The sequence below is a fragment of the Chlorocebus sabaeus genome, chromosome 6, assembly GCF_047675955.1.
Source record: "Chlorocebus sabaeus isolate Y175 chromosome 6, mChlSab1.0.hap1, whole genome shotgun sequence".
Taxonomy (NCBI): domain Eukaryota; kingdom Metazoa; phylum Chordata; class Mammalia; order Primates; family Cercopithecidae; genus Chlorocebus; species Chlorocebus sabaeus.
This window is the reverse complement of record NC_132909.1, coordinates 2102799-2128077: the sequence shown is the minus strand read 5'-3', so window position 1 is coordinate 2128077 and position 25279 is coordinate 2102799. Positions and strand designations below refer to the sequence as shown.

At 45.8% G+C, this 25279-nt stretch overlaps 2 protein-coding genes across 18 annotated transcripts in view; one reads left to right on the top strand and one right to left on the bottom strand.

Annotated features, from left to right (window-relative positions):
• The window catches only part of LOC103235352 (zinc finger and SCAN domain-containing protein 5A), an 86415-nt gene that overhangs the window by 20398 nt on the left and 40738 nt on the right, over positions 1–25279 (bottom strand). The gene's annotated exons all lie outside the window — the stretch shown is intronic.
• Positions 2512–6006, top strand: LOC103235571 (zinc finger and SCAN domain-containing protein 5C-like). Its single transcript, XM_038006385.2, has 4 exons — positions 2512–2952; positions 3735–3938; positions 4826–4976; positions 5240–6006. The coding sequence occupies exons 1-4, from the start codon at positions 2569–2571 to the stop codon at positions 6004–6006; spliced, it is 1506 nt and encodes a 501-aa protein (XP_037862313.2). The 5' UTR covers positions 2512–2568.

The window sequence follows — 25279 nt, the reverse complement described above, 5'->3', positions numbered from 1 at the left end:
GCATAATGTGCTTTGTAGGATATAAACACTGTAAAATGGCTAAATTGAGCTAATATCCATATGCCTTACTTTATGTACTAATCATTTTTGGCGGTGAGAGTATTTGATAGAAATCTACTCTTTTAGTAATTTCCAAGTAAACAATACATTGTTATGAACTGAAGGCACCATGTCGGATTCTCTTGAATTCATTTCCTCAACTGAAATTTGTACTGTCTGACCTGTATCTCCCCAGCCCCACCCCAGCCCTGGTAACCACATTCTACTAACTGCTACTGTGAGTCCACTAGGTTTTAAAAATTATTATTTATATCATCTACTTCTTTTTTAATTTTTTAAGTGATTTTAACTTGTATTTTAGATTCGGTGGGTACCTGTGCAGATTTGTTACATGAGTATATTGAGTGATGCTGAGGTTTGGGGTATGACTGAACCCATCACCCAGGATGTGAGGAGAGTACCCGATGGATAGGTTTTCAACCTTCCCTCCCTCTGTCCCTCCAGAGTTTCACTGTTTTGGAATCCACGTCCTGATTCCCTTTCCTCTGCGTACATGCCCAGGAGCGGGATTGCCGGAGCATGCAGTTGTTGTACTTTTAATTTTCTGAGGCACTTCTATACTGTCTCCCATATTGGCTGCTCTAATTTACATCCCAACAGAGGGCACAGAGGATCCCTCTCCTCCAAATCCTCACCAACACTCGTTCCATGTGTCTTTTTGGGAACAGCCACTCTAGCAGGCGTGAGGGGAGCCTTGTGGTTTGGATTTGCATGTCCCTGAAGATGAGTGATGATGAACACCTTTTCCTAGACCTGCTGGCCATTCACATGTCTTCATCTGAGATGTCCACACAGGCGCCTTGCCCTCCTTCTAGTGGGTTATGTGTTTTCTTGCTATGGAGTCGTTTGAGTTGCTAATGTTTTGCATAGGAACTGCTTGTGAGATGTGTGATTTGCAAATATTGTCTCCTGGGTTGTCTTCCCCCTCTGCCGATTGTCTCCCTGGCTGTCTCTGTTCTGCACTTGTTCAGATTCCTTCCAGGAAGCATAGGGTTTCCATCCTTCGGGATTCCAGTGACCTTTCCTGAGACCCTCCTGTCAATTCTTTCTTCTTTCTGAAGACCTTCAGGTTGCTTCCCCCACCTGTGGCTAGGAAGGCAGGCAGGGCTGCATTCTCATAGCTGTTGAACTTGGATAATTGATGCCTGGAGAGTATCACACAGTGACTCCTGCCTAATGAAATTACATTGAGAACCAAATTTCAAAAAATCATTCTCTCTTTTTTTTTTTTTTTTTTTTTGAGATGGAGTCTTGCTCTTGTCGCCCAGGCTGGAGTGCAATGGCATGATGTCGGCTTACTACAACTTCCACCTCCCGGATTCAAGTGGTTCTCCTGCCTCAGCCTCCCAAGTAGCTGGGATTACAGGCGCATGCCATCACACCCGGCTAATTTTTGTCTTTTTTAGTAGAGACGGGGTTTCACCATGTTGGTTAGGCTGTCTCAAACTCCTGACCTCAAGTGATCCTCCCGTCTCAGCCTCCCAAAGTGCTGGGACTACAGGCATGAGCCACCATGCCCAGCCTCAAAAAATCTTTCTATTGTATTACTTCACTTCCTGAACATTTTATAGAGCACTAGACTTTAAATCCATTTTCTGAGATGGGATTAGGAATAGAGAAACCCTTAGAGACAAAAGGTAGATTAGTGATTGCCAGGGGCTGGGGTGGGTGGGCAGGGGGTGATCACTGATGGGGATGGGGTTCCTTTTGGGGTGATGAGATAATTCTGGAACTAGATGGTGGTGATGGTTGCACAGCATGGTGCATGTCTTAGTGTCATAAAATTGTGCACTTGAAGAGGGTAAAAATGATGAAATTTATGAATGTGCATTTTACCAAAATAACAATATCTGTGTAGGACTTGAATTCTCTTATGATTACTTAAAGTTCTCCCTTCCCTGGAGCAAACAAATGTCCTGGGGTTAACAAGAAAAGGTGTTGGGGAAAAACTGTAGGTTGTAACTCTTTTTCTCTATCTTTGTGCATAATTATGATGAAGGGCTTTACCTTGGATCTTGTCTGGACAGGCAAACGTGAAGAACTTAAGTTATTGTTGCATCAGATTTTAGCAGCTTTACATAACTATCCTATTTAATTTACAGCTGGGAACCATGTTGTTCCAACTGAAAAAAAAAAAAACAAAACTGATTCCACTTCTGCACAATGATTTCCTGGAGATCAGGATCCAGGGGGCATTAAGATTTTAAATCAGAACATATAGTCAGGTGTAGACACTGGAAGAATAACAGGGTGGGTTGATTTCCACTGTGCTGAATTCGATGCTGCTGAAGAAGTGGCGTCCAGGATTTGGATGAGGGTTTTGGAAGGGATGGGTGGATAGACTAGAAGCTTAAACTGATCGGGCTCATGATTTTTTTTTTGCAGACTTCTGAACAGTGAATCTATTACTGAGGAAAACCAAAGGAGGCCTATGTAGATAGGTCGCAGTTAGACACCAGCTACTAGGAGAGCTTTCTCAGAGACTGATTGGAATATTCTCCATTAGATATGGCTGCAAATTGCACATCGTCATGGCGTCAGAGAGAACCCTGCAACAGACCTGGGTTGGAGCTGCCACGGTCTATGGCATCCTCAGAAACTCAACTTGGAAATCACGATGTGGACCCTGAGATTTCTCACGTGAACTTCAGGATGTTCAGCTGCCCGGAGGAGTCGGACCCCATCCAGGCTCTGAGGAAACTCACTGAGCTGTGCCATCTGTGGCTGAGGCCCGACCTCCACACCAAAGAGCAGATCCTGGACATGCTGGTGATGGAGCAGTTCATGATCTCCATGCCCCAGGAGCTCCAGGTCTTAGTCAAGGTGAACGACGTGCAGAGCTGCAAAGACCTGGAGGACTTGCTACGAAATCACAGAAGACCCAAGAAATGGGTGAGTGGGACCCTCCTGATTGGCTCAGGGGAGGGGAGCTGGGATGGGGGCTGCACGGTGCACCTGGACTGGAGAGGACCCGAGGGGCTGCTCTAGGTCAGGGCTTCCAAGTAGAGGAGAGTTTGCCCATCAGGGGCACATGGCAGTGTCTGGGGACAGTTTTTGGTTGTCACAAGGGGGAGGACAGGAGATGCTGCTAAGTATTCTCCAAAGCTCAGGACAACCCCCCATGACAAATAATCATCCATATTCAAATATCAGCTGTGCTGAGATGGCCAATTCCTGGTGTAAGCGATGGACAGGCAGAGGGGATACAAAGATCTACACACTGTGTGAAGCCAACATGAAAGAAAGACATTGGAACGTAGGGAAGGAGGCATTAGAGTGAACTGAAGGGGGGTCCAGAAGTCCCATCCTGAGGCAGGGAAAGTGGTTGGTATCAGAGATCCAGGGATCTGTTTCCAGGTCCCCAAATGAACCCCTAAGTTCCAACACAAGGTGAGCTGCCATCGGCCAATTGAGTGGGATTCACCCAGAATATTTCTCCTTGCCTTCTCTTTGGTTTAGAGACCCTTTCATCCAAAGGACTCATATTTATGTACTTATCTAGAGAAGAAAAACATTCAGACAGGATTGCTGTGTCCAAAGAGCTGATTCTGCATCAGGAAGGCAGATTTGAACATTAATTACAGTCAATGTGAGCATTATGGCAGGACCCAGGGAATATGAGAGCTACTTTCAGGTTCTCATAGTGAGTCTGATTGTCTTTTTTCCCTCTACAGTCTGTAGTCACCTTCCAGGGAAAGGAATATCTTATGCAGGACTCAGATGTTGAGATAGCTGAAGCCCCCACCAGTATCAGGGATGATCCGAGAGGCATGTCCAGCCAGCGGGCCTCCTCTGTGAACCAGATGTGTCCGGGGGAAGGCCAGGCCCGCCGAGAGCTGCAGACCCTGCCCAGGGTCCCTGCGCCGTCCAGGAGGCAGGTGAGTGTGTGAGGTCTTGGTGTCTGGGCAGAGGTGGGAGAAGGAATAGGAGGAAATCATGTGTCCACTGGACTGATTGACAGATTTGGCACAGGACAAGAATAGAGACATTTCCCATGTATGTGTTACATCCTTAGACATTCCTGAGCCATCACAGAGAGGGAAGCTACATCTACTTTTCTCTCCACCATGAGAGCTTTTAGCATTGAGGGTGAGGGGTAAGAAATGGTCTCAGTGAAGTGAGGGAGGCAGTTGGCACAGATGAATGAACTGAAGATCCCTTCCCCACCTAGTTTCCACAAAGACATTTCATGAAGTCATTCAGCAAGGAACCCACTGTCTCAGACTGCTGATTTCTTAATTTGAGAAATATTTCTCAACTGGGGTGATTATGCCTTTCCGGACACATGGCCATGTCTGGAGACGTTCTTGTTTGGCATTCTCGGGGGTGGTGGGGTGTTAGTAGCATCTAGAGGGTGGAGGCGGGGTCTCTGCTCTGCACAGCAGCGCCCCCTCCAGGAGGGTGAAGCAGCCGCAATGCCAGTGGTGCCAGGGCTGAGGGGCCTCCACCTAGAGTCATGCTCCTTCCAGCCTCAGGGGCAGGGAGACGTTGGCACGGCGGGAAGGAATATGCTCAGAGAACCAAAGGGCGAAAACCACCAGGCACAGGAGCTGATTTAGAATATGGAGGGTGCAGATTAGGGACAGACTCAGACGTGAGGTGGTGATGTTTACTGGGGGTGAGGGGGTGGTCCACGGGAAGTCTGCACATATTTCCACGCCTGTGTCATTAGAAGAGTTGGTGCATCCAGTCAGGAGGGGACAGACGTGTCCGTGCTTCCCCCGGTTTAGACGCGGAGTCACTGCTCTTGGTTTTCCGTTGTCAGGAGGAGGACTTCCGACTGCCAGAGACTCATGTCATGAAAGGAGGTCCAAAGACTCTGAGACCCAAGCGGACCTTGGAGAAGGGTCTGAACGTAGACAGGGAGGAGAACCCAGGACTTACATCCCCAGAGCCTCAGCTTCCAAACGGTCCCAGTGAGTATGAAGACTTGGACCCGGAAATATTAGCTCCTCTCTTCCTGGGTGTGGGTCTGGGGGCCCAGCATTATCATGTCTGGGGAGTGGGCACTCAGCTGCCAAAGCCTCTACACCCCCCACTCTCCAGAGACCTACGGTCCAACGTCTTAGTCTTGAGGTTGAGGGGAAGTTGTTAGCCAAGGTCAGTGTTTGGCTGCAACGAGTTTGGTGTATTGAATATACGCGTTATTAACTGTTGTGTGTGGAATCCCTTCTTCCAGCAGGTGTGGTGGGAGCTAAGGAGGGGCAGGAACCCCAAAAAAGAGCCTCTGTGGAAAATGCGGATGCTGACACACCTTCTGCCTGCGTTGTGGAGAGAGAAGCTTCGACTCACAGCGGGAACAGTGGAGAGGCTCCGAATCTCAGAGGCCCCAAAAGAAGCAAACCAGACGCCACCTTCATTTCCCAAGAAGAACCTCAAGGAGGAGCCACACCTGTGGGCAACAGAGAATCCCTGGGACAAGCTGAGATCAATCCAGTTCATTCCCCAGGCCCTGCGGGCGCAGGCAGTCAGCCTGTTGGCCAAGAAGCCAAGGAACTGCTGCTCTTTGCATGTGGTGTGTGCAATAAGAGGTTTATGTGTAATTCCAAGCTAGTCATCCACAAGAGATCACACACAGGAGAGAGACCCTTTCAATGTAATGTCTGTGAAAGGTGCTTCATGCAGCTCTCAGACCTCCGCATTCACCAGCGAATCCACACTGGTGAGAAGCCCTACACATGCGACGTCTGCCAGAAGCGGTTCAACAGGAGGTTCTCCTTGAAATGTCACAAGAGGAGCCACACAGGAGAGAAGCCCTACAAATGTAAAGACTGCAAGAAAGTTTTCACCTACAGGAAGAACCTGAATGAGCACAAGCTCATCCACTCCGGAGAGAAACCCTATCAGTGTTCCAAGTGTTCGAGAGCCTTTCGTCGGCCTGAAACGTTAAGATACCACCAGAAAACACATCCAGAAACCACTGCACCCAGAGAATGTGAAGGATGATTTTTCACTGATGTTATTAGATAACACAGGTGCACAGCTACCCAGCACACAGAGGGAGTGCCCTAGGTAGGAATCGCCAGGATGTCCGAGGAAATATTCATTCTCCCCACCGAGTTTTGTTTTGTTTCATTATGCCTATTGGGTTTGTGGTGTTGTTCTTTCAATAAACATCTAATTAGTTTAATTAGTTTTTCAGTATTTTATAACAAAAAACTGAGCCTTCTGATTGACATGCTATTACCCACTGTTTTGCTGTAAAGTAAAATTGTCAAAGTAGGGTGTCCAGATTCAATACACAATGCCTGGGGAAATTTGTGTTTCAAATAAACAATTTTTTAAAATATCAGCTTGTTCTAGATTATTATTTATCTGAAACTCAGCTTCTATTGGGTATCCTGTATTGTTTTCTTTTTCTTTTCTTTTCTTTTTTTTTTTTTTGAGATGGGGTCTCACTCTTTCACCCAGACTTGAGTGCAGTGGCGTAATCACAGCTCGCTGAAGACTTGATGTCCGAGGCGCAAGCAATTCTGTCGTCTTGGCCACTGGAGTAGCTGGGACTAGAAGAACACACCACACCATGTCGGCTAATTTTTGTATTTTTTGAAGAGGGGGTTTTGCCATATTGCCCAGCCTGGTCTTGAACTCCTGAGTTCAAATGATCTGCCTGCCTCAGCCTCCCAAAGAGTTATTACAACGGTGAGCCACTGCATCCTGTATTGTTTGTATTAGGCTTTATGAGTATTATTTTATTCAAATTTTTTGAAATAAGTTTTTGTAGTTGATGGGATCTGGTTTTGTTGCCAAGGCTGGTCTTGAAGTCCTGGTCTCGAGTGATCCTTCCATATTGGCCTCTAGAAGTGCTGGGATTATATGTGTGAGCCACCACGCCTGGCTCTAGACTTTCTTTTTCAGAGCTGTTTTAGGTTCACAGGGAAACTCAGTGGACAGCACAGAGTTCCCCTAGACTCCCTCTCCACATGGCACAGCCTCTCCCCCTCCAGCATCCCCAGCAGAGCGGTGCACCTGTTCCATCAGCGAGCCTGCCCAGACACATCACCAGCACCCAGAGTCCATGGTGTCCATTAGGGCTCGCTCTGGGGGTCGTACATCCTGTGGGTTTGGACAAAGGCCTCATGAGGATCCACCACTGGAGTATCGTGGGGGGTATTTTCACTGTCCCCCGAATCCTCTCTGCTCTGCCTGTGTATCTCCCTGCCCCAGGTAGTGTATTTTGTGGCCTAAAGTTGGCAACTTCTAAATTCCCGATTTGACTCCTGAACTACTGAGGCATTCGGAGTCTCTGGTCTTAGTGACTTAGTTGGTCTTAATGACAGTACCATATCCTGAAGGCTTTGTTAATCTACAAAAGTGTGGGCCCTGATCTCAGAGCTTCCAATATAGTAGATCAAGGGTGTGGCCTTAGAGTGTGCATTAAAAAACAGACTCCGTTTTATTTTATTTTAGACCACGTCTCCCTCCGTCACCCAGGCTGGATGGAGTGTAGTGGTGCAATCTTGGCTCACCGCAACCTCCACCTCCCAGGTTGAAGCAATTTACTTGCCTCAGCCTCCTGACTGGCTGGAATTACAGGTGTGCCACCACCACGCCTGGTTAATTTTTGTAGTTTTAGTAGAGATAGGGTTTCGCCATGCTGGCCAGGCTGGTCTCGAACTCCTGATCTTGGGTGATCTTCTTGGCTCAGTCTGCTAATGTGCTGGGATTACAGGCATGAGCCAACACACCTGGCCTCAGATTTCATTTTAGAATACCTTTCAAAAGTCCATAGAGTTGGCCAATGTTCCACACCATTTCCCCCACTGTTAACATGGTTCATTAGTACGGCACATTTGCCACAAGCGATGAGCTGACTCTATATATTGCTGTGAACTAAGGTGCATATTTTATTGAGACCTCCTTCGTGTTCACACAATACCCTCCTCTTCCTTCTTTTCCATCCAAGGCGCCACCTTGCCTTGAGTTGTCACGTCTCCCTAGGCTCCTCTTGGTGACAATTTCTCAGATTTTACTTGTTTTAAATAACCCGTGAATCTGCATTTTCAGTGATGCTGGTGCTGCTGGTCTCGGGAGGCATTTTATGAACGGCTGGTTGAGCTCACAGGCAGAGACCAGTGATCCTCAGAACTCCCAAAAGGTCACTTCGTGAACAGGCTGGATTCATTTATTAAAGTTCACTGTTGTGAGACCTCGGTTCTTGTCTTCTTAAAGGAACGTAAACAATAGACACACAGCAAAAGAGATGTAGCATAGAGTAACTGATTGCAAAGGAATAAGAATATTTTGAAAGTTAAGTGCAGAATAGACAGCGCACCCTGAGAGAGAGGATTTAAGGCTGGCTGCTCCTAAGGATAAGATGGCAAAGACCTGCTGGAGAGAGACTCCCTTTCTCCAACCCCAGACAGTTTTGAAACATATTGATGCCTGAATCCCACCCTTAAGAGATACCAGGTTGAGTTAATGCTTGGAAATCAGGTTTAAAAAGGTTTTCCAGGTGGTTCTAATGTGCAACAAAGGTTGAAAATCAGTGGTGTACAGGAAAAAAGAAATTTCTAGCATCCTGCTTCATTTACTGTAACCTCGTGGCCCTCAAATTTTTAATGTGCATATAATTCACCCTCAGATCTTGTTAAAATGCAGGGTCTGATTCAGCGACAGGCTCCACGTGAGGTACAGACTGCTCGTCAATGGACTCTCATTTGAGTGATGGGGAGGGAGGCTCCTCTGGGTTCCAGCTTTGCATCCACTGAGCGAAATATTACCATCTCTTACTGCTCAAGTCAGCATCTTGAGGCCGGTGTCTGATAAGCGCATCTGAAATATTCAATCCTTCTGGTTTCTTACCCAGAATACTATACTGAGTGTTTCATTTCTCCCACATCCACTCCTACCCAATGGCCTTCCACCCATTATCACATGGCAGCCATATTGAGTATGAAAGTGAGCAAATCTAATCCTGCTGTTACACTATTTACATTTTATTTTCTATGGATTCTATTCTTTTTAGTGAAAAGACCACGTGCTTTACGCAGCCTAAGTTATTCAACTAAATGACCACTGATCTCAGCACTTTGGGAGGCTGAGACAGGTGGATCACGAGGGCAGGAGATCAAGACCATCCTGGCTAACACAGTGAAATCCTGTCTCTACTAAAAATACAAAAAATTAGCCAGGCGTGGTGGCATGCGCCTGTAGTCCTAGCTACTCGGGAGGCTGCCTTCTCAGAGGAATGGGAATCCATTGACAAATTTTAAATAATGCAGCAGCCTAATTGGGTTTACTTAAGTTAAAGCTCAACATGCCTGTCAAGTAATAATGGATTGGAGGGTGCTGGGTAAGAGAGGATATGGGAGCAATCAAGATTCTCTTATGGTTTTCTGGGAGAGAAAAAGGAGAACTGATGGATTCAGGTGCACCTACCCAAACCTGGCTGAAGCAGGTGAGAAGCTGTAACAACGCAAACGTTGGGGCCGCCCTGGAGAAAAAGGATTACAGCCACCCAAAATTGGGTTTGAATGTTCACACTGATGACACACAGACACACACTCCAAGAGGGTATGAAGCTTATTACATAACAGGATTTCTGAAGAGAGCAGAGTGGGCTTTCTCAAGCTGGTCTGAACATGGCTGGAGAGGGCAGAGAAAGCAGGTTGGTTTGGGGTTGGGGTTTTATGGTGCTTAGGGTATGGGCCACAGCCAGGGGTACTGCACAGGGTTTGAACTCCCCACTGGCACTAGAAGAGGGAGTACCCAGGTTTTCTTATCAGCTTGTCCAGCTGTGGGGTGATAAGAAACAAACATCAAACATGGTCAAACTTTTAATAATCCCAAGGAAAGAGCAAGTCAACAGTGGAGGTATGAACCTCAATGGGGGAGTCTGGGTGAGGCCTCTGGTTGGACAAGGGTGGGACCATGGTCACCAGGGAAATAGGAGGCAGCCCTCTGGGGTCCAGGGGCCAAGGCTGGTGGCTGGAGTATGGAGAGGCCTGTGGTGAGGCAGTCACAGGCAGGAGCTAGGGCCGTGAACAGGCCAGGGGGCTCCATTCCTGTAGGGCTGACAAGGCCATAACAGGAGCAAGAAGAAAGACAAGATGGCGGCGCAGTGGCGCCTCTTCCTCCTGGGATATCCCTCCCGCCCCCTCTAGTGGCAGATCTTAGCACTGCGCTCTCTGCAAAGGAGCCAGGACAGCTCCGTCATTGCAGGGCCGGCACTGAACCTGTGGACTTAGAAGCTGGGAGGCAATTGACTGGTAACTGACACAGAAGCCCTGTTCCTTTCCCTTGCAGAGGTGTGAGCCTATAGGTTCAGTTACTCTGGAGGCTGAGGTGGGAGGATCACCTGAGCCTTGGAATTTGAGGCTGCAGTGAGCTGTGATTGTGCCACTGCACTCCAGCTTGGGGGACAGAGCAAGATCCTGTCAGGAAAAAAAAAAAAAAAAAAAAGGCCTCGGAAGGTGGGTGGGATGCGGGGGTGGAGGGGTAGAGAAAAAAAGATGGAAAGAGAAATTTGTGGACCCCAAGAATACAGCTCACCTAGAAAGGTTGGAACACCTGAAATGGAAGTAGTGGCTTGGTACTTTCTTGTCCACAGGATCACAGAGCTTGTAAAAGAATCCCATGCACCAAATAAAGCATGCAAATAACAGGAAAATTCCAGAAAGCTGACCACCTGGGTGGCAGTCTGTGCACCCCAGTGAAGGAACGTGAACAAGTGGCTCCCATCGGTGTGTTGGCAAGACACACACTGGCTGGAGGTGAGGGTTGTGATATTAACAAGGACTGAGGTGAACAGTTTTGAATGTTGGGATGTCAACAGAATGAGGACCCGTGGGGAGAAGTTATCCTGTGTTATAGACACTAAATACATTTTTTTTCTCTTACAATAAGAAGTTGAAGATCTGCATGGATGAGAACTGGAGAAAGTAGGGATGCAGTGTCTCTTTGTCAATTCAGGTTTTGCACGGGGCAAGGTGGCTGTGTCTAAGCCGGTGCCACTAGCATCATACACACCCAGCTTATGTTAAAAATGTAAGGTTAGAATGATTTTGTAGTTAATTTGTATAGTTATGACAGATGTCCGGCGGATGGCAGAAAAGATCTTGTTCTAACAGATACAGCTAAATAGTTCTGCTTCTGTCTGACATTAAACATAACCAAAGCGTCAAACAACAAAAAAAGGTTATTCTAACTGATACACCAGTGAATAAGCGTCTTTTTTTTTTTTTTTTTTTTTTTTTTAAATAAGGCTTCCTCTCCTGTTAGTGTGAAGCTAAATTTGGTGGTTCATATGATGGTTCACACGATCTGGCATTTTTTTCTTGTACTCTCCTGGAATGGTATATTCAAATTTTATAATGAAATATTTTATTATTATACAAATCATTGTTGTTAGTCCTGAAGTATTACATAAACTGTGGTCGCTATATATAATTATATTCTAATTAGTGTATAGCCTATTTTATCTATTATACAATTTTAGGAGACCAAGGTTTTCATCAACTTACCTATTAGTTGTAACAAATTCTAGGATAAACTGCTAACATTATATTATTTTTTCTGGTGTCAAATGAGGTCTTTGTAGCACGTGTCACAATGTCCTTCCTTTGGAAAGGGGAACAACATTCCATTGTACAGATGGACCATATTTTATCTATTCGAATCTTCTTCAATGAACGCCTGGGGAGCTCCTACTTTTGAGTTATTGTGAATAACGTTGCAATGAACATAGGAGTGTGAGTTCCTGCTTCCAATTTTTTGAGGTACATACGCAGAAGTGGCATTCCTGGATTATATCGTAGTTCTATGTTTAATTTTTTGGGGGGCTGCCATGCTGTTTTCCTTGTGTATTAACAGCGCACAAAGGTTCCAATTTCCCCACATCCTTGGCAAAATTTGTTATTTTCTGTTTTTTGATAGCGATGGTGTGTTTTTGATTTACATTTCCCTAATTATTAGTGATGTGGAGTGCCTTTTCCTGTGACTGTTGGCCATGTGTAGACCTTCTTTGGAGAAATGTCTAAGTTCTTTGCCCATTTTAAAACCATGTTGTTAGTGTTTTGTCGATGAGTTATGCATTCTTTATATACTCTGGCTATGAACCCCTTTTCAGACATGTGAAGCGCAAATACGGTATTCTATTCCATTGGTTGCTTTCACTCTGTTGATTGTGACCTTTGATGCAACGACTGTGAGTTTTAAAACATGTATTTCCTTATTACAATGTTATGTAGGTATAATTGAGGTACAGTAAATGGCACGTGTTATCAGTTTGTGATTTATCGTGTGCTGACATCCATGTGGACCTGTGAAACCAACTGTCACAATGAACATAACAAATCCCATCCATCCCAAACGTTTCCACGTGGGTCCGTGCAACCCACCCCTTCCTCACGTCCCGGCGGTCACTGATCTGCTTTCGGCTGCTGTAAGTTAGTTTGCACTGTTCAGAATGTTAAATAAATCTCATTGTGCACTCTGTGCGTCCTCTCTTAGTGTGGTTTCTTTCACTGGGAATTCCAATTTGGAGATTCACCCCTAGTAACCTCTGTTTCAAGAATTCATTTGTTTTCTCGTTGAGGATTATTAGGTTGGATAAATATGACACACCGTTTATCTCTTTATCTGTTAAAGGACATGAGCTGTAAAATGTGGCTTTTTATTATGTGCAATATCTTCCTGTATATGTGGGTGTGTTTTCAGAATTTTTTTCCTGTTCTATTGATCTACTTATGTGTCCTTGCTCAAGTAAACCATTGTTTCAATCACTGCAGTTTTAAAGCATTTTTCTCCTCACTGTTTTTCTTTTTATTTCAGTTTTTTTTTTGGGGGGGGTGTGTGTGTGCACTTTATTTTCTGAACTTTAGAAGCTACTTAACAAATTCTATTCAAATATCCCATTAAAAGTTCCAGTGGAATATATCTTTTCTCTTTCTTTTATTTTTACCAAATACCCAGATTTTGAGATGAACTATATTTTGTATCACTTTTTCTTTACAACCATATCTCCAGGAATGTATTTTTTACTTTTTCTTCACCATTGCATTGCACAGTACTTAGCATATGTTACATGCCCCTTAAGTATTTGCTGAGTGAGTGAATACATGCGTGGTGTATTCATAGAATGGAACAGTATATGGCCATGGAGAAAGAATACAGTAGATCTTCATTTGCTGCTCTGGAAAAATGCCCACAACTAATTGATAATGAAGTAACAGAAAAACCAGGTTACCTAACCATAAGCATGACGTGGTCCCATTTGCAAATCAGGTACACGTGATGCAGGTGTGTGAGTGCACCACGCGTGAGTGCAGGTGTGCGCGTGCAGGCACGTGAGTGCAGGCGTGTGAGCGTCGGCGTGCCTGTCCATGCAAGCATGTGAAAATCGACACCAGGCTGTAGAGAAGGTTATAGTGAGGAGAAGAGAATTGAGGGAGAGGAATCTTCAGGAAGACTTGGGCTTTCTGCATTGTTAAAGCTGCTCCCATTGGAAACAGGAAAGGAACTTCCATTTTCGTGAGGAAAGCTTTTGAATAATATTTAGATAGTCCAAAAAATACACAAAGTGGTATCTAATCTACAATTCCAAGAACGTCAATATTGAGCAAAGCGTGGACAATAGCCGGCTGAGCGCCCAAGGCGGAGAGTGGGGAGGGAAGTGACGGATTTGCCTGTGGTGGGAAGACTTTGCCCAGTTGGCCACAGGATTGAAAGTTTGCTGCCCGCTGCTGCCAACGAGCAAACAGAAACACAAAAAACCAAAAACCAAACCGGCCTCAGTGCCCAAGGCCGACTCTGTGCCGTAGCCCGGTGCAGCTCTCCACCTGCCATCTCACTGTTTCACTCCCTCTAACGGGTTCACGTTGATTAATTCCCAAACCCCTCTTGCCTGTGACCCAAGGCGGTTTTCTCCTTTGGCTTTTTTTTTTTTTTTTTTTTTCTCTCCCTGAAAGAAGCTCTTTTTCTTGCCAGCCCTGAGATGGGTTGAATAAATTGATCATAATTACACAGCCTGCCTGGATGGATGAAAAAACACGGTGTCATCTACTCTCAGGGTCCCTAGGAGGGTTGTTAGGGGGGTTTTAATGAGTCCCAAAGCACCTGGCTCTATTTCTGCCCGTTGAGCTGCTACATTGGCATCAAAAAGTTAACTCTGAGGAGGCAGAAAACATGATTTGTTAACTGCTGGGAACTGAACAATGAGATCACTTGGACACAGGGCGAGGAACATCACACACCGGGGCCTGTCATGGGGTGGGGGGAGTGGGGTGCGATGGCATTAGGAGATATACCTAATGTAAATGACAAGTTAACGGACGCAGCACACTGACATGGCACATGTATACATATGTAATGAATCTGCACGTTGTGCACATGTACCCTAGAACTTAAAGTGTGTGTGTGTGTATATATACATATAAAAACAGTAATTATTGCCTGTTTCTGATCCTGAAGATAACATACATGCCTGTAGTGAATACATTTGGAAATTGCATTCCCATGAAACTTTTAATGAGACATTTGAATAGAACTTGTTAAGCAGCTGGTGAAGTTCAGAAGAGAAAATGCACACACACTAAAAAACTAGAAACACAATAAAAAGAACAGTCAGGAGGAAACGCTTTAAAATACAGAGAAAAGGATAATGGAGAATATATGTCATCCATAATCCCACCACATAGAGATGATTTTATATTTTTTGGTTTTTTTGTTTGAGACAGGGTCTTACTCTGTTGCCCAGGCTGGAGTGCAGTGGTGCAATCACAGCTCACTGCAAACTTGACCTCCTGGGCTCAAGCACTCCTCCCGCCTTGGCATCCTGAGTAGCTGGGATTATGGGTGCACACCACATGCAGCTCATTTTTTGTGGTTTTTGTAGAGATGGAGTTTTGTCATGTTGCTCAGGCTGGTCTTGAACTCCTGAGCTCAAGTGATCCTCTCACCTTAGCCTCCCAACCAAAGTGCTGGGATTACAGGCGTGAGTCACTGTGCTCCGCCCGTATTTTTAATATGTAGTGCATGTCCTTATATTTTTCAGGTGTGTGCATGTATACATACATACATACACGCATTATATATGTATGTGCACATATCCACAGACACGTATTTTAAGATGCAGAAAAACTGGGGGAGACACTGAGGAGATTTAAACATGGGTGTGGCATGATTCAGATTTCGTATCATTCTGGCAGTTAGTGTGGAGACGGATATAGGGGCAGCCTCTAGTGGCAGGGACCAGTGGGCAGGTCACCTAGGGCTTGATCCCCAACATCCAGGCATGTGACGATTGTGTCCTGAGTTCAGGCAAGGGCTGTTGATGAAGCAGAGGAAATGTTTGGGAAACAGTGGAAAAATCAGGATTGCCATCAGGGAAATACCTGGATAAAGGCTCCGGAATAGACACCTGACTTGGCCATTGCTTCTAGAGGAGTTAGATAGCCCCTCAAAAGAGAGAGTGTGGACAGAAGAGCCGCATGTCAGGCTTAGGTCCGAGACGGGCGAGTTTGCAGAAGGAGTGATGGCAGGAGAGTGGGGAACCAGGGGCATTCCGAGTTTGGACAGAGGCAATGTGAATGGACACAAAAGGAGAGATTTGAGTGAGATTTAGACATTAGAATACCTGGAACCGGGTGACTGATCAGGGCTGGGAGGAGAACAAAGGGAGGCAGGTGGAGATGAACCCAAGGGCTGATCTCCACGTTCCCAAGAGATGTCATGGGAGGATACGGAACATTTGTCCCTGGGATATGGACTGCAGCGTCCCTGTAGTACTAAACAGATCACTGGCATGTGGGAGCGAGATGCCCACCATTGTTACCGGGCTGAAGAGCTGGTCCCCTTTCACACCTGCCTCCTGCCTCCCACCACTTCCCAATCTTAGACACGGGCGCTGGGAGACTCTACAAGACTCACACCTGCTCCTGCCTCCCACCACTTCCCAATCTTCTTAGACACGGGCGCTGGGAGATTCTACAAGACTCACACCTGCCTCCTGCCTCCCACCACTTCCCAATCTTCTTAGACACGGGCGCTGGGAGATTCTACAAGACTCACACCTGCCTCCTGCCTCCCACCACTTCCCAATCTTCTTAGACACGGGCGCTGGGAGATTCTATAAGACTCACACCTGCTCCTGCCTCCCACCACTTCCCGATCTTCCTAGACATGGGCGCAGGGGGACTCTGCAAGCCTTTTGCAGGTTTCCAGAACTCAGCTCCCACCCGCCTCTTGGTGCTATCCCAGGGTAGGGAGGGGGTGTGGTTTCAGCACAATCAACCTTATCTTTTCTGTGAGCCTTTTCTGGGTCACCAATAGAGTCTTCCATAAATACTGAGCACTGACTACATATTAGGTCTTGTGTGGGCAAAAGGGACACCGGGAGGAAATGGAGTCTTTGTCCTTGAAGGTCTCACCTTCCAGTGTGGGGGTGACAGAGACGCCCTCCAGTGTGGGGGTGACCCGCATTCCAGTGTGGGGGTGACAGACACGCCCTCCAGTGTGGGGGTGACAGAGACGCCCTCCAGTGTGGGGGTGACAGACATCACTTCCAGTGTGGGGGTGACAGATGCCCTCCAGTGTGGGGGTGACAGAACCGCCTTCCAGTGTGGGGGTGACAGAGATGCCTTCCAGTGTGGGGGTGACAGGCCTTCCAGTGTGGGGGTGACAGATGCCCTCCAGTGTGGGGGGTGACAGACACGCCTTCCAGTGTGGGGGTGACAGGCACACCTTCCAGTGTGGGGGTGACAGGCACACCTTCCAGTTTGGGGGTGACAGACACATCTTCCAGTGTGGGGGTGACAGGCCTTCCAGTGTGGGGGGTGACACACACACAAACACGCTTGCTGTGGTTTCTGAAGACGATCACAACAGTCTCCCACCTGATCTGTTCAAACGTGTCACGTCCTCATCAGGGGGTGGAGTTGGATTTCCGTCCCCTTGCATCTGGGCAGGGCTGTGACTCGCTTGTCTCCAACAGAAAGTGGCAGAAGGGACATTGTGTGACTCCTGAGGCTACATCAGAAAAGACGATACAACCCACCCCTTATTTGCACGAAGGCCTCAGTTCCCCTCAGCTGTCCCATCGTCCAGAGGCTGCCACGTTGTGAGGGCGCCCCGCCTAGCCCACGACACATGGGGAGGGCCTGAGACAGCATGAAAAGAGAGAGGTGGTGGTGGGCTCCAGCTGCTTCAGTCACCTGGAGGTCCAGCTCTAGTCAGCACAGAAGAGACTCTGAGCCATAACCACCCAGCTGAGCCCACCACCAACTTCCTGACCCACAGAGATACTAAAAGCACTACTGTTGTTCGGAGTTTCTGCCTCACTGAGTGCTGTGATGTGTCATACAGCCACAAATAACTGGAACCGCATTGTGTCTTCCCACTGTACTTATTTTATTCATGTTTTTTAAAATAGAGATGAGGTCTTACCATGTTGCCCAGGCTGGTCTGAGCAACATGGTAGAACCGTGAACTTCTGAGCTCAAGCAATCCACCAGCCTCGGCCTCCCAGAGTGCTGGGATTATCGGTGTGAGCCACCGCACCCGGCCCCACCCTGTAATTCTGATCTTACCCTCTTCTTACCAGGACCCTCGTATGATTTCCCTGGGATCTCAGTCTCTAGAATTCAATCAACCTTTTCTTTGGGATTTGGTTCCTCTTCATGCCTCTGGTTTGCCCTTTCTGTCCTCTCTGCCCCTTTGGTTTGTGAGAGGCACTTGTGAAATCTATGGAGGTATGCTTGTGGTATGTGTACTCAAACTTCTAGTGGCAGAAAATTCATGTGTTTGAGTAGCTAAAAATGGATTTTAAGGGAGGATTTCTGTGCATGCCAAGCAGCTTATCTGAATGTAAATGAAAAAGTTGGCCAGGCACGGTGGCCCACGCCTGTCATCCCAGCACTTTGGGAGGCCAAGGCAGGTGAACTGCTTGAGCTCGGGAGTTTAAGACTAGCCTGGGCAACGTAACAATATCCCATCTTTACAAAAAATATAAAAATTAGCCAGGCATCATGGTACATGACTGTGGTCCCAGCCATCCAGGAGGCTGGGGTGGAAGGCTAGCTGAAGCCAGGGAAGTCAAGGCTGCAAGTGAGCTGCGATCGTACCCTTGCTCGCCAGCCTGGGTGACAGAGCGAGACTTTGTTTTAAAAAAATAAAAATTAAAAAATTGTTAAATGCTGTAAAAAATGTTTTTGAAGAGAAAAAAGTTAATAAAAGTAACAATGAAACAATATCGACAAGGAGAGCATGACTAACTTCAGGTTTGAGCCTCTGCTCTCAACTAGCAAAACTTCTCTAAGTTCTGTAATATCCACCAACCATGGACATATTAGAGATAATTTTAGGCAATATATATATTTTGTTTTAGTAATTACATATATATATTTTTAAATCTTTGGAATTTCTTCTTTTTTTTCCCTCTGGTGTTGATACTAATATTATTACACATTTTAATGTGCAGTAAAATATCAGTAGGACAAAAATCTGCAATTTTATTGTATGTAGGTATTGCTTAGGATAAAGCTACAGTGACCATCTAAGTAAACAAGTTAATATGTTTGAGGAAAATCAATCAATAAAAAGTAATACTAATAATACACATGGAATTGACAAAAAACTATGAGGTGGTACTTTCTTGAGAGAAGCTTGGGAAGCCCTGAGCTAGGAGATATTTTTCTTTTAATTTATAAACATTTAGAGAGCTCTCTTTTTTTGTAAAAATTACCTCACTTAAACTCCACAACCAACTGCAAGAAACTGTTACACTCATTTTATAGAAATGGAAAATGTGGCCAGGTGTGGTGGCTCACATCTGTAATCCCAGCACTTTGAGAGGCCGAGGTGGGTGGATCACCTGAGGTCAGGAGTTCAAGACCAGCCTGGCCAACATGGTGAAACCCCATCTCTACTAAAAACACAAAAAATTAGCCAGCTGTGGTGGTGGGCACCTGTAGTCCCAGCTACTCAGGAGGCTGAGGCAGGAGAATTGCTTGAACTCGGGAGGTGGAGGTTGCAGTGAGCTGAGATTGTGCCACTGCACTCCAGCCTGGGTGACAGAGCAAGACTCTGTCTCAAAAAAAAAAAAAAAAAAAGATAAAATGTAGGGAGCTTAAGTGACAGAGACAGGAATGAAGTTCAAAGCCTGGCTGATGGCCAAGTCGATGTTGTCTACAGTATATGGTACTGATCTCCCCCTGGTAGCTCCGGGGCTGTGACATTCCTAGAACAGGCGTCTAATCTGCCTCCATCAATCATGGAGGACTTCCTGAAGGAAGTGACATCAGAGCTGGGACCTTCCCTTAGCTCAGGCACATCCTTCTCCTAAGAATGGCCCCCACTGGTGAATGAAACCTAATTTTCTTTAGAGACAACCCTGTTATCTGTCCAGTATTCCCCAGAAGAGGCTGGATAAAGCACAGATAAGCTGTCTGACTTCAAAGTGTCTTTCAGGACTGGATCAGATCCACGAGCAAATTCAGAGAGAGAAAGAAACAGAGAGAGAGAGAGAATCAAAATAAAACTGAAAAGTGTCAGGGGAGAAAAAGAGATTATTTCTTCAGACTAATATCCTGTTTGGAAACACCAAAAACTGATATTATTGAAAATTCCATATGTACAATAAAGAGCTTAAATAACAATTCAAGTCTTAAAAGTCTATCACAATTTTCTTTATTTTTGTTTGTTTATTGAGGTATAACTTACATATAGTGAACTGTACAATTCTTAAGGTTACAGTTTAATAAATTTTTACATATGGATAGACGGATAGATTCACATAACTATGACCCAGATAAGGAGACAGAATATTACCAGTAACTCAGAAGTCTCCCTCTTGCCCCTCCAATCTGTGCCTACCTACAGGTAACCACTTTTTTTTTTTTTGAGATGGAGTCTCACTCTGTTGCCCAGGCTGGAGTGCAATCTCAGCTCTCTGCAACCTGTGCCTCCCTCTCGGGTTCAAGTGATTCTCCTGACTCAGCCTCCTGAGTAGCTGGGGTTACCGGTGCCCGCCACCATGATCAGCTAATTTTTGTATTTTTAGTAGAGATGGGGTTTCACCATGTTGTCCAGGTTGGTCTTGAACTCCTGACCTCAAGTGATCCACCCGCCTCAGCCTCCCAAAGTGCTAGGATTACAGGCATGAGCCACCGCGCCCGGCCCACTTTTCTAACTTCTATCACCATAGATTAATTTTGTCTATTTTAGAGTTTCATAAAAGTGGTATGTTACAGTATGCAGTCTCGTTTCTAATTTTTTTTTTTCTTTTTTTTGAGACGAAGTTTTGCTCTTGTTGCCCAGGCTGGAGTGCAATGGCATGATCTTGGCTCACTGCAACCTCCGCCACCTGGGTTCAAGCAATTCTCCTGCCTCAGTCTGCCACCCTCTCAAGTAACTGGGATTACAGGCGCCCACCACCATGCCTGGCTAATTTTTTTTGTATCTTTAGTAGAGACAGGGTTTCACCATTTTGGCCAGGCTGGTCTTGAACTCCTGACCTCAGGTAATCCACCCGCCTCAGCCTCCCGAAATGCTGAGATTACAGGCATGAGCCACTGCACCCGGCCCGATTTTCATTCAACATTATATTGATAAAAGTCATCCTTACTGTTGTATGTATTGATAGTTCATCCTTTTTATTGCTGTGCAATATCATTTATCCATTCCTTGATTTATTTATCCATTCTATTGTTGACGGACACTTGGATTATTTCCAATGTTTATCTATATGCACAATTATGCTCTACGTCTTTTTGCATATGTCTTTTGGTAGAAACAATATTTTTTAAAAAATAAATTTAGTAGATTATAAATTCCTTACTGATGGGCAAGGTAGGAGTATGTATTACTAAACACAGAGAAACTTGGTAGAGACTCCTCACACGCCCATCTGAATGATGCCTTGGGACTAGTCAGTGATCCTTTTCCCTTCTTAGGGCCAGGCATACCTCCAATGACTTGGTAACAGCTTTAACCCTTCTTCCAAGAAGAATGCCTACACACTCAACAGTTAGCATAGGGCCGCTGGAATGTGGTGACACCTAAGGCTGTTCCAGCTTTGGCCTTCATGAGACGGTGAGCTGGGTGAAGTGCATTTTAAGGGTAAGCGCTGAGCTCCTGCTTATGAGGGACAGCCCTTCAATGGGCCAGGAACATGTTATGTGCCCTCTGGAGCAAAGAATATTTCACTTTTCCGAAAGCCAGAGCTTTGGGATCCCAGATCTAGTAAGAATCATCTTATTCATCTTCCTTTCATCTCCAAGCCAGAAGGCGGCTCGCTGAATTCACAGGGATGGGGTTCCAAAGGGCATTAAGGAATCCTGCATCTGTGCTCTCAGGACCTACCAGTCCCAAGTGGCTTTATTTGAGAGATAAAATGTTCTGAGAGCTTCAGCAGTGACTTAACCCAGAAAAATTGCAACTCCAGACCCTGGAAGTTCTAAACAAGGCAACCAGAACATCTTCCCATGTCCTTTGGAAGAAACTCTTAACACTTTCCTCTTTCTACTTCTACCTAAAGCATCTGAAAGAAGGGAGGCGACAGAGAATGATGCATTTAAACAAAGACCAGGAATAGCTAAAATCACCATTTTTAAATAAGTATAGATTTCGCAAGAACCTCTGAGATGATAATGCATAATAAAATGTAATAATTATAATAGTACTATTACGCTTCTATGAGCCATATAGATATTATGTGCTACACACATTGCTAAGTGTTTTACAACCTTCACCTCATTTATTTCCCCCTAAAAGCCTATGATTTTATGTAAGAGGAAAATGAAGCTCCAAGAAAAACTTTTTTTTTTTTTTTTGGAGATGGGAGTCTCACTCTGTCACCCACGCTGGAGTGCAATGGCACAATCTCGACTCACTGCAATCTCCACCTCCCAGGTTCGAGCAGTTCTCCTGCCTCAGCCTTTTGAGTAGCTGGGATTGCAGGCACCTGCCACCAGGTCCAGATAGTTTTTGTATTTTTAGTAGAGATGGGGTTTCACCACATTGGCCAGGGTGGTCTCAAACTCCTGACCTCAAGTGACCCGCCTGCCTCGGCCTGCCAAAGTGCTGGGATTGCAGGCGAGAGATGCCATACCCAGCCCAAGAAAGACTTTTTGGACAATATTTCAAGGCAAGTGAGTAGCAGGGTTGGGATTTAGACTTAGATCTGACTCTCAAGTTCACGCTCATTCCACTACAGAAGATGACTTGTTTGTTCAGGTCTTCCTATTAACTGAGATCTTCCACCTTCCAGGAATGATGCAGTACATTCCAAGAAAGACGTGTTACGGAAGTGACACCAGATCTGAATCCTGAAGTCAAAGTTTCATCTAGTAGAAAAACAAGGTAAGATGAGGACATGTTGGGAGACTGGACTAAAGAAGGACCAAGAGTCTGTATCAGAGGTTGGCAAACTATAGTTCGCCATTTGTTTTTATAAATAAAGTTTTATTGGGACATAGCTAGCTCCCCTTGTTTATTTATTGTCTCTGGTGGCTTTCTCACTACAACGGCAAAGTTGAGTAACTGCAACAGGGACCATATGGCTAACAAAGACAAAAATAGTTACCATCTTGCTCTGGACAGTAAGTTTTCCTACCCTTGATCTAGGTCACACGAAAGCTTTTAGTTATAAATGCTATCCTAGGGCCGGGCGCGGTGGCTCATGCCTGTAGTCCCAGCACTTTGGGAGGCTGAGGTGGACGGATCACTTGAGGTCAAGAGTTCAAGGCCAGCCTGGCCGACATGGTGAAACCCCATCTTTATTAAAAACACAAAAATTAGCCAGGTGTGGTGGTGGGCGCCTGTAATCCCAGCTACTCGGGAGGCTGAGGCAGGTGAATCGCTTGAACCTGGGAGGCAGAGGTTGCAGTGAGCCGAGATCGCACCACTGCACTCTAGCCCGGGTGACAGAGTGAGACTCCATCTCGAAAATAAATAAATAAATTAAACAAATGCTTATCCTGTATGTGGTGTTGAGCTGTGGAAAGATTAGGAGTAGGGGAGACATAGGGGTTTATTTCAGAATTACAAAAAAATCATTCTCAGATCCATCCTAGCACAGGGCACTCCCACAATAAAGGCATCAACAACAACAAAATTCCAAACCATCTTCACTTCTCAACCTTTTACCTTGAATACCATTTCAACAGATATTAACTGAGCATCTAGTATGTACCTACACTCTATGGAAGTGGTTAAAGCAGTAAGCAAGCAGTAAGGCTTGAAACTTAAAGCTGGTGGAAAGTAAACTGAGGAAGCAAGCATTCTCTTTGAGAGATACAAAGCAAGGACGACTATGTACAGAAGGACAGCAGCCAGAGGTTGCCTCAGAACACAAATGGAGCTGAACTTCTTCAATCAAGTGGGTTTTTTGGGGGGTTCCAGGGGCAGGAATGGACTTTGGCTAGCTTAAAAGAGAAATCACTGGAAGGAACTGGCAAAGGGTTGGCGTTCAGAGGATTCAAGTGAAGGCTGGAGAGTGGGTTTGGGACAGAGTGAAGCCTGGGAAACCAAGAGATTTCTGTATCATGAGCCACTCAACACTGTCACCTGAAAAGCATTCAATCTGCTTCTTCCACTCTTGCTTTCCTCAATTCAAGATTTAAAGTGCCAGGTAAGCAGTCTGATTAGGTTGGCTGAGGACACAGTTTGGTTGGCTTTAGTGTAAAAACAAGGATCTGGTGCAAGGAGCTTTGAGGGACCCTGCTTGCCTTTCATTATGAGAAAATGGGCACGTGCATTAACTATCCCACCAGGACCACACACCATGGAGCAGAGGTAATTCTTCCAAAGGAAATCAGGATATAGAGACTTAGCAGCTAAACAAGTTCACAAATGTCAGTCGTACCTGTATAGATTCAAATCCTACCTCTTCCAATTATTGGTTTTGTTGACTTTGGGTGAAGTTATCTCATTTGCAAAGAGAAATTATAATACAACTCTTAAAATGATGAGTTAATAGATATGAAGGGCTTAGGGCTGGGCGTGGTGGCTCAAGCCTGTAATCCCAGCACTTTGGGAGGCCGAGACGGGTGGATCACGAGGTCAGGAGATCGAGACCATCCTGGCTAACCTGATGAAACCCTGTCTCTACTAAAAAATACAAAAAAAAAAAAAAAAAAAAAAAAAACTAGCCAGGCGTGGTGGCGGGCGCCTGTAGTCCCAGCTACTCGGGAGGCTGAGGCAGGAGAATGGCGTGAACCCAGGAGGCGGAGCTTGCAGCTTGCAGTGAGCTGAGATCCGGCCACTGCACTCTAGCCTGGGCGACAGAGCGAGACTCCGTCTCAAAAAAAAATTAAAAAAAAAAAAAAGATATGAAGGGCTTAGAACTATGTCTGGCACATCATAAGCACCTGATGAAGCTTACCTGCTGAGAGTATTATGATTATTACTGCCTGCTTGCTAAAAATAGCACCAAGTGGTAGAGCCATGGTGAGATCTAGGCCTTCATTCCAAAGCTCCCACTCTTTCTGCCAAGCCAAGCTGCCTTTGCAGATCCAACCTCAGTTAAATGAGATGATAATCTGTGTGAAGTTGTTGAGGCAGGTGCCCAAAGAGGATGCTCAATTCGTGTCCAGGATTTTCTTCCTCTCTCCCCAAAGAAGTGAGTAGACTTTGCTTTCTGCTTGGGAGATGCCTTCTTTTTTTTTTTTTTTTTTTTTTGAGACAGAGTCTCACTCTGTCACTGAGGCTGGAGAGCAGTGGCATGATCTTGGCTCATGGCAACCTCTGCCTCCTCGGTTCAAGCAAGTCTCCTGCCTCAGCCTCCTGAGTAGCCGGGACTACAGGCGCCCGCCACCATGCCCGACTAATTTTTTGTAATTTTAGTAGAGATGGGGTTTTACCGTGTTAGCCAGGATGGTCTTGATCTCCTGACCTTGTGATCCACCCGCCTCAGCCTCCCAAAGTGCTGGGATTATAGGCGTGAGCCACCGCACCCGGCCGGAGATGCCCATATTTAGAGAACCAAGTGGGTGTAAGAGGGCCCAGGGAAAACAGACAAAGAGGAAAGTTCCTGGTTTGTGCTTACTACCACTCTCATGGCGGAGCTCTCTCAGGTTTGTTGACAATCTGGCCCCTGCATACCACTCCAACCTCTCCTCCCTCCACATTCCCATGAGCTTACCCTGCTCCATCCACAATGACCTTCTGTCTGCCTGTCAAATTCCTTCTGCTTTCGTCTGCCTCAGGGTCTCTGCACAAGCTGTCCCCTCCGTCTAAGCTACTCTTACCCCAGATCCTCATTCAGATCTAAACTCAAGTG

Excerpts from the sequence above, each read along its gene's own strand:
- LOC103235571 (XM_038006385.2), top strand. The coding sequence starts at position 2,569 with ATGGCTGCAAATTGCACATCGTCATGGCGTCAGAGAGAACCCTGCAAC. Across the intron at positions 3,939-4,825 it reads CTGCGCCGTCCAGGAGGCAG|GAGGAGGACTTCCGACTGCC; the intron begins GTGAGTGTGTGA and ends TTCCGTTGTCAG. Across the intron at positions 4,977-5,239 it reads TCAGCTTCCAAACGGTCCCA|CAGGTGTGGTGGGAGCTAAG; the intron begins GTGAGTATGAAG and ends CCCTTCTTCCAG.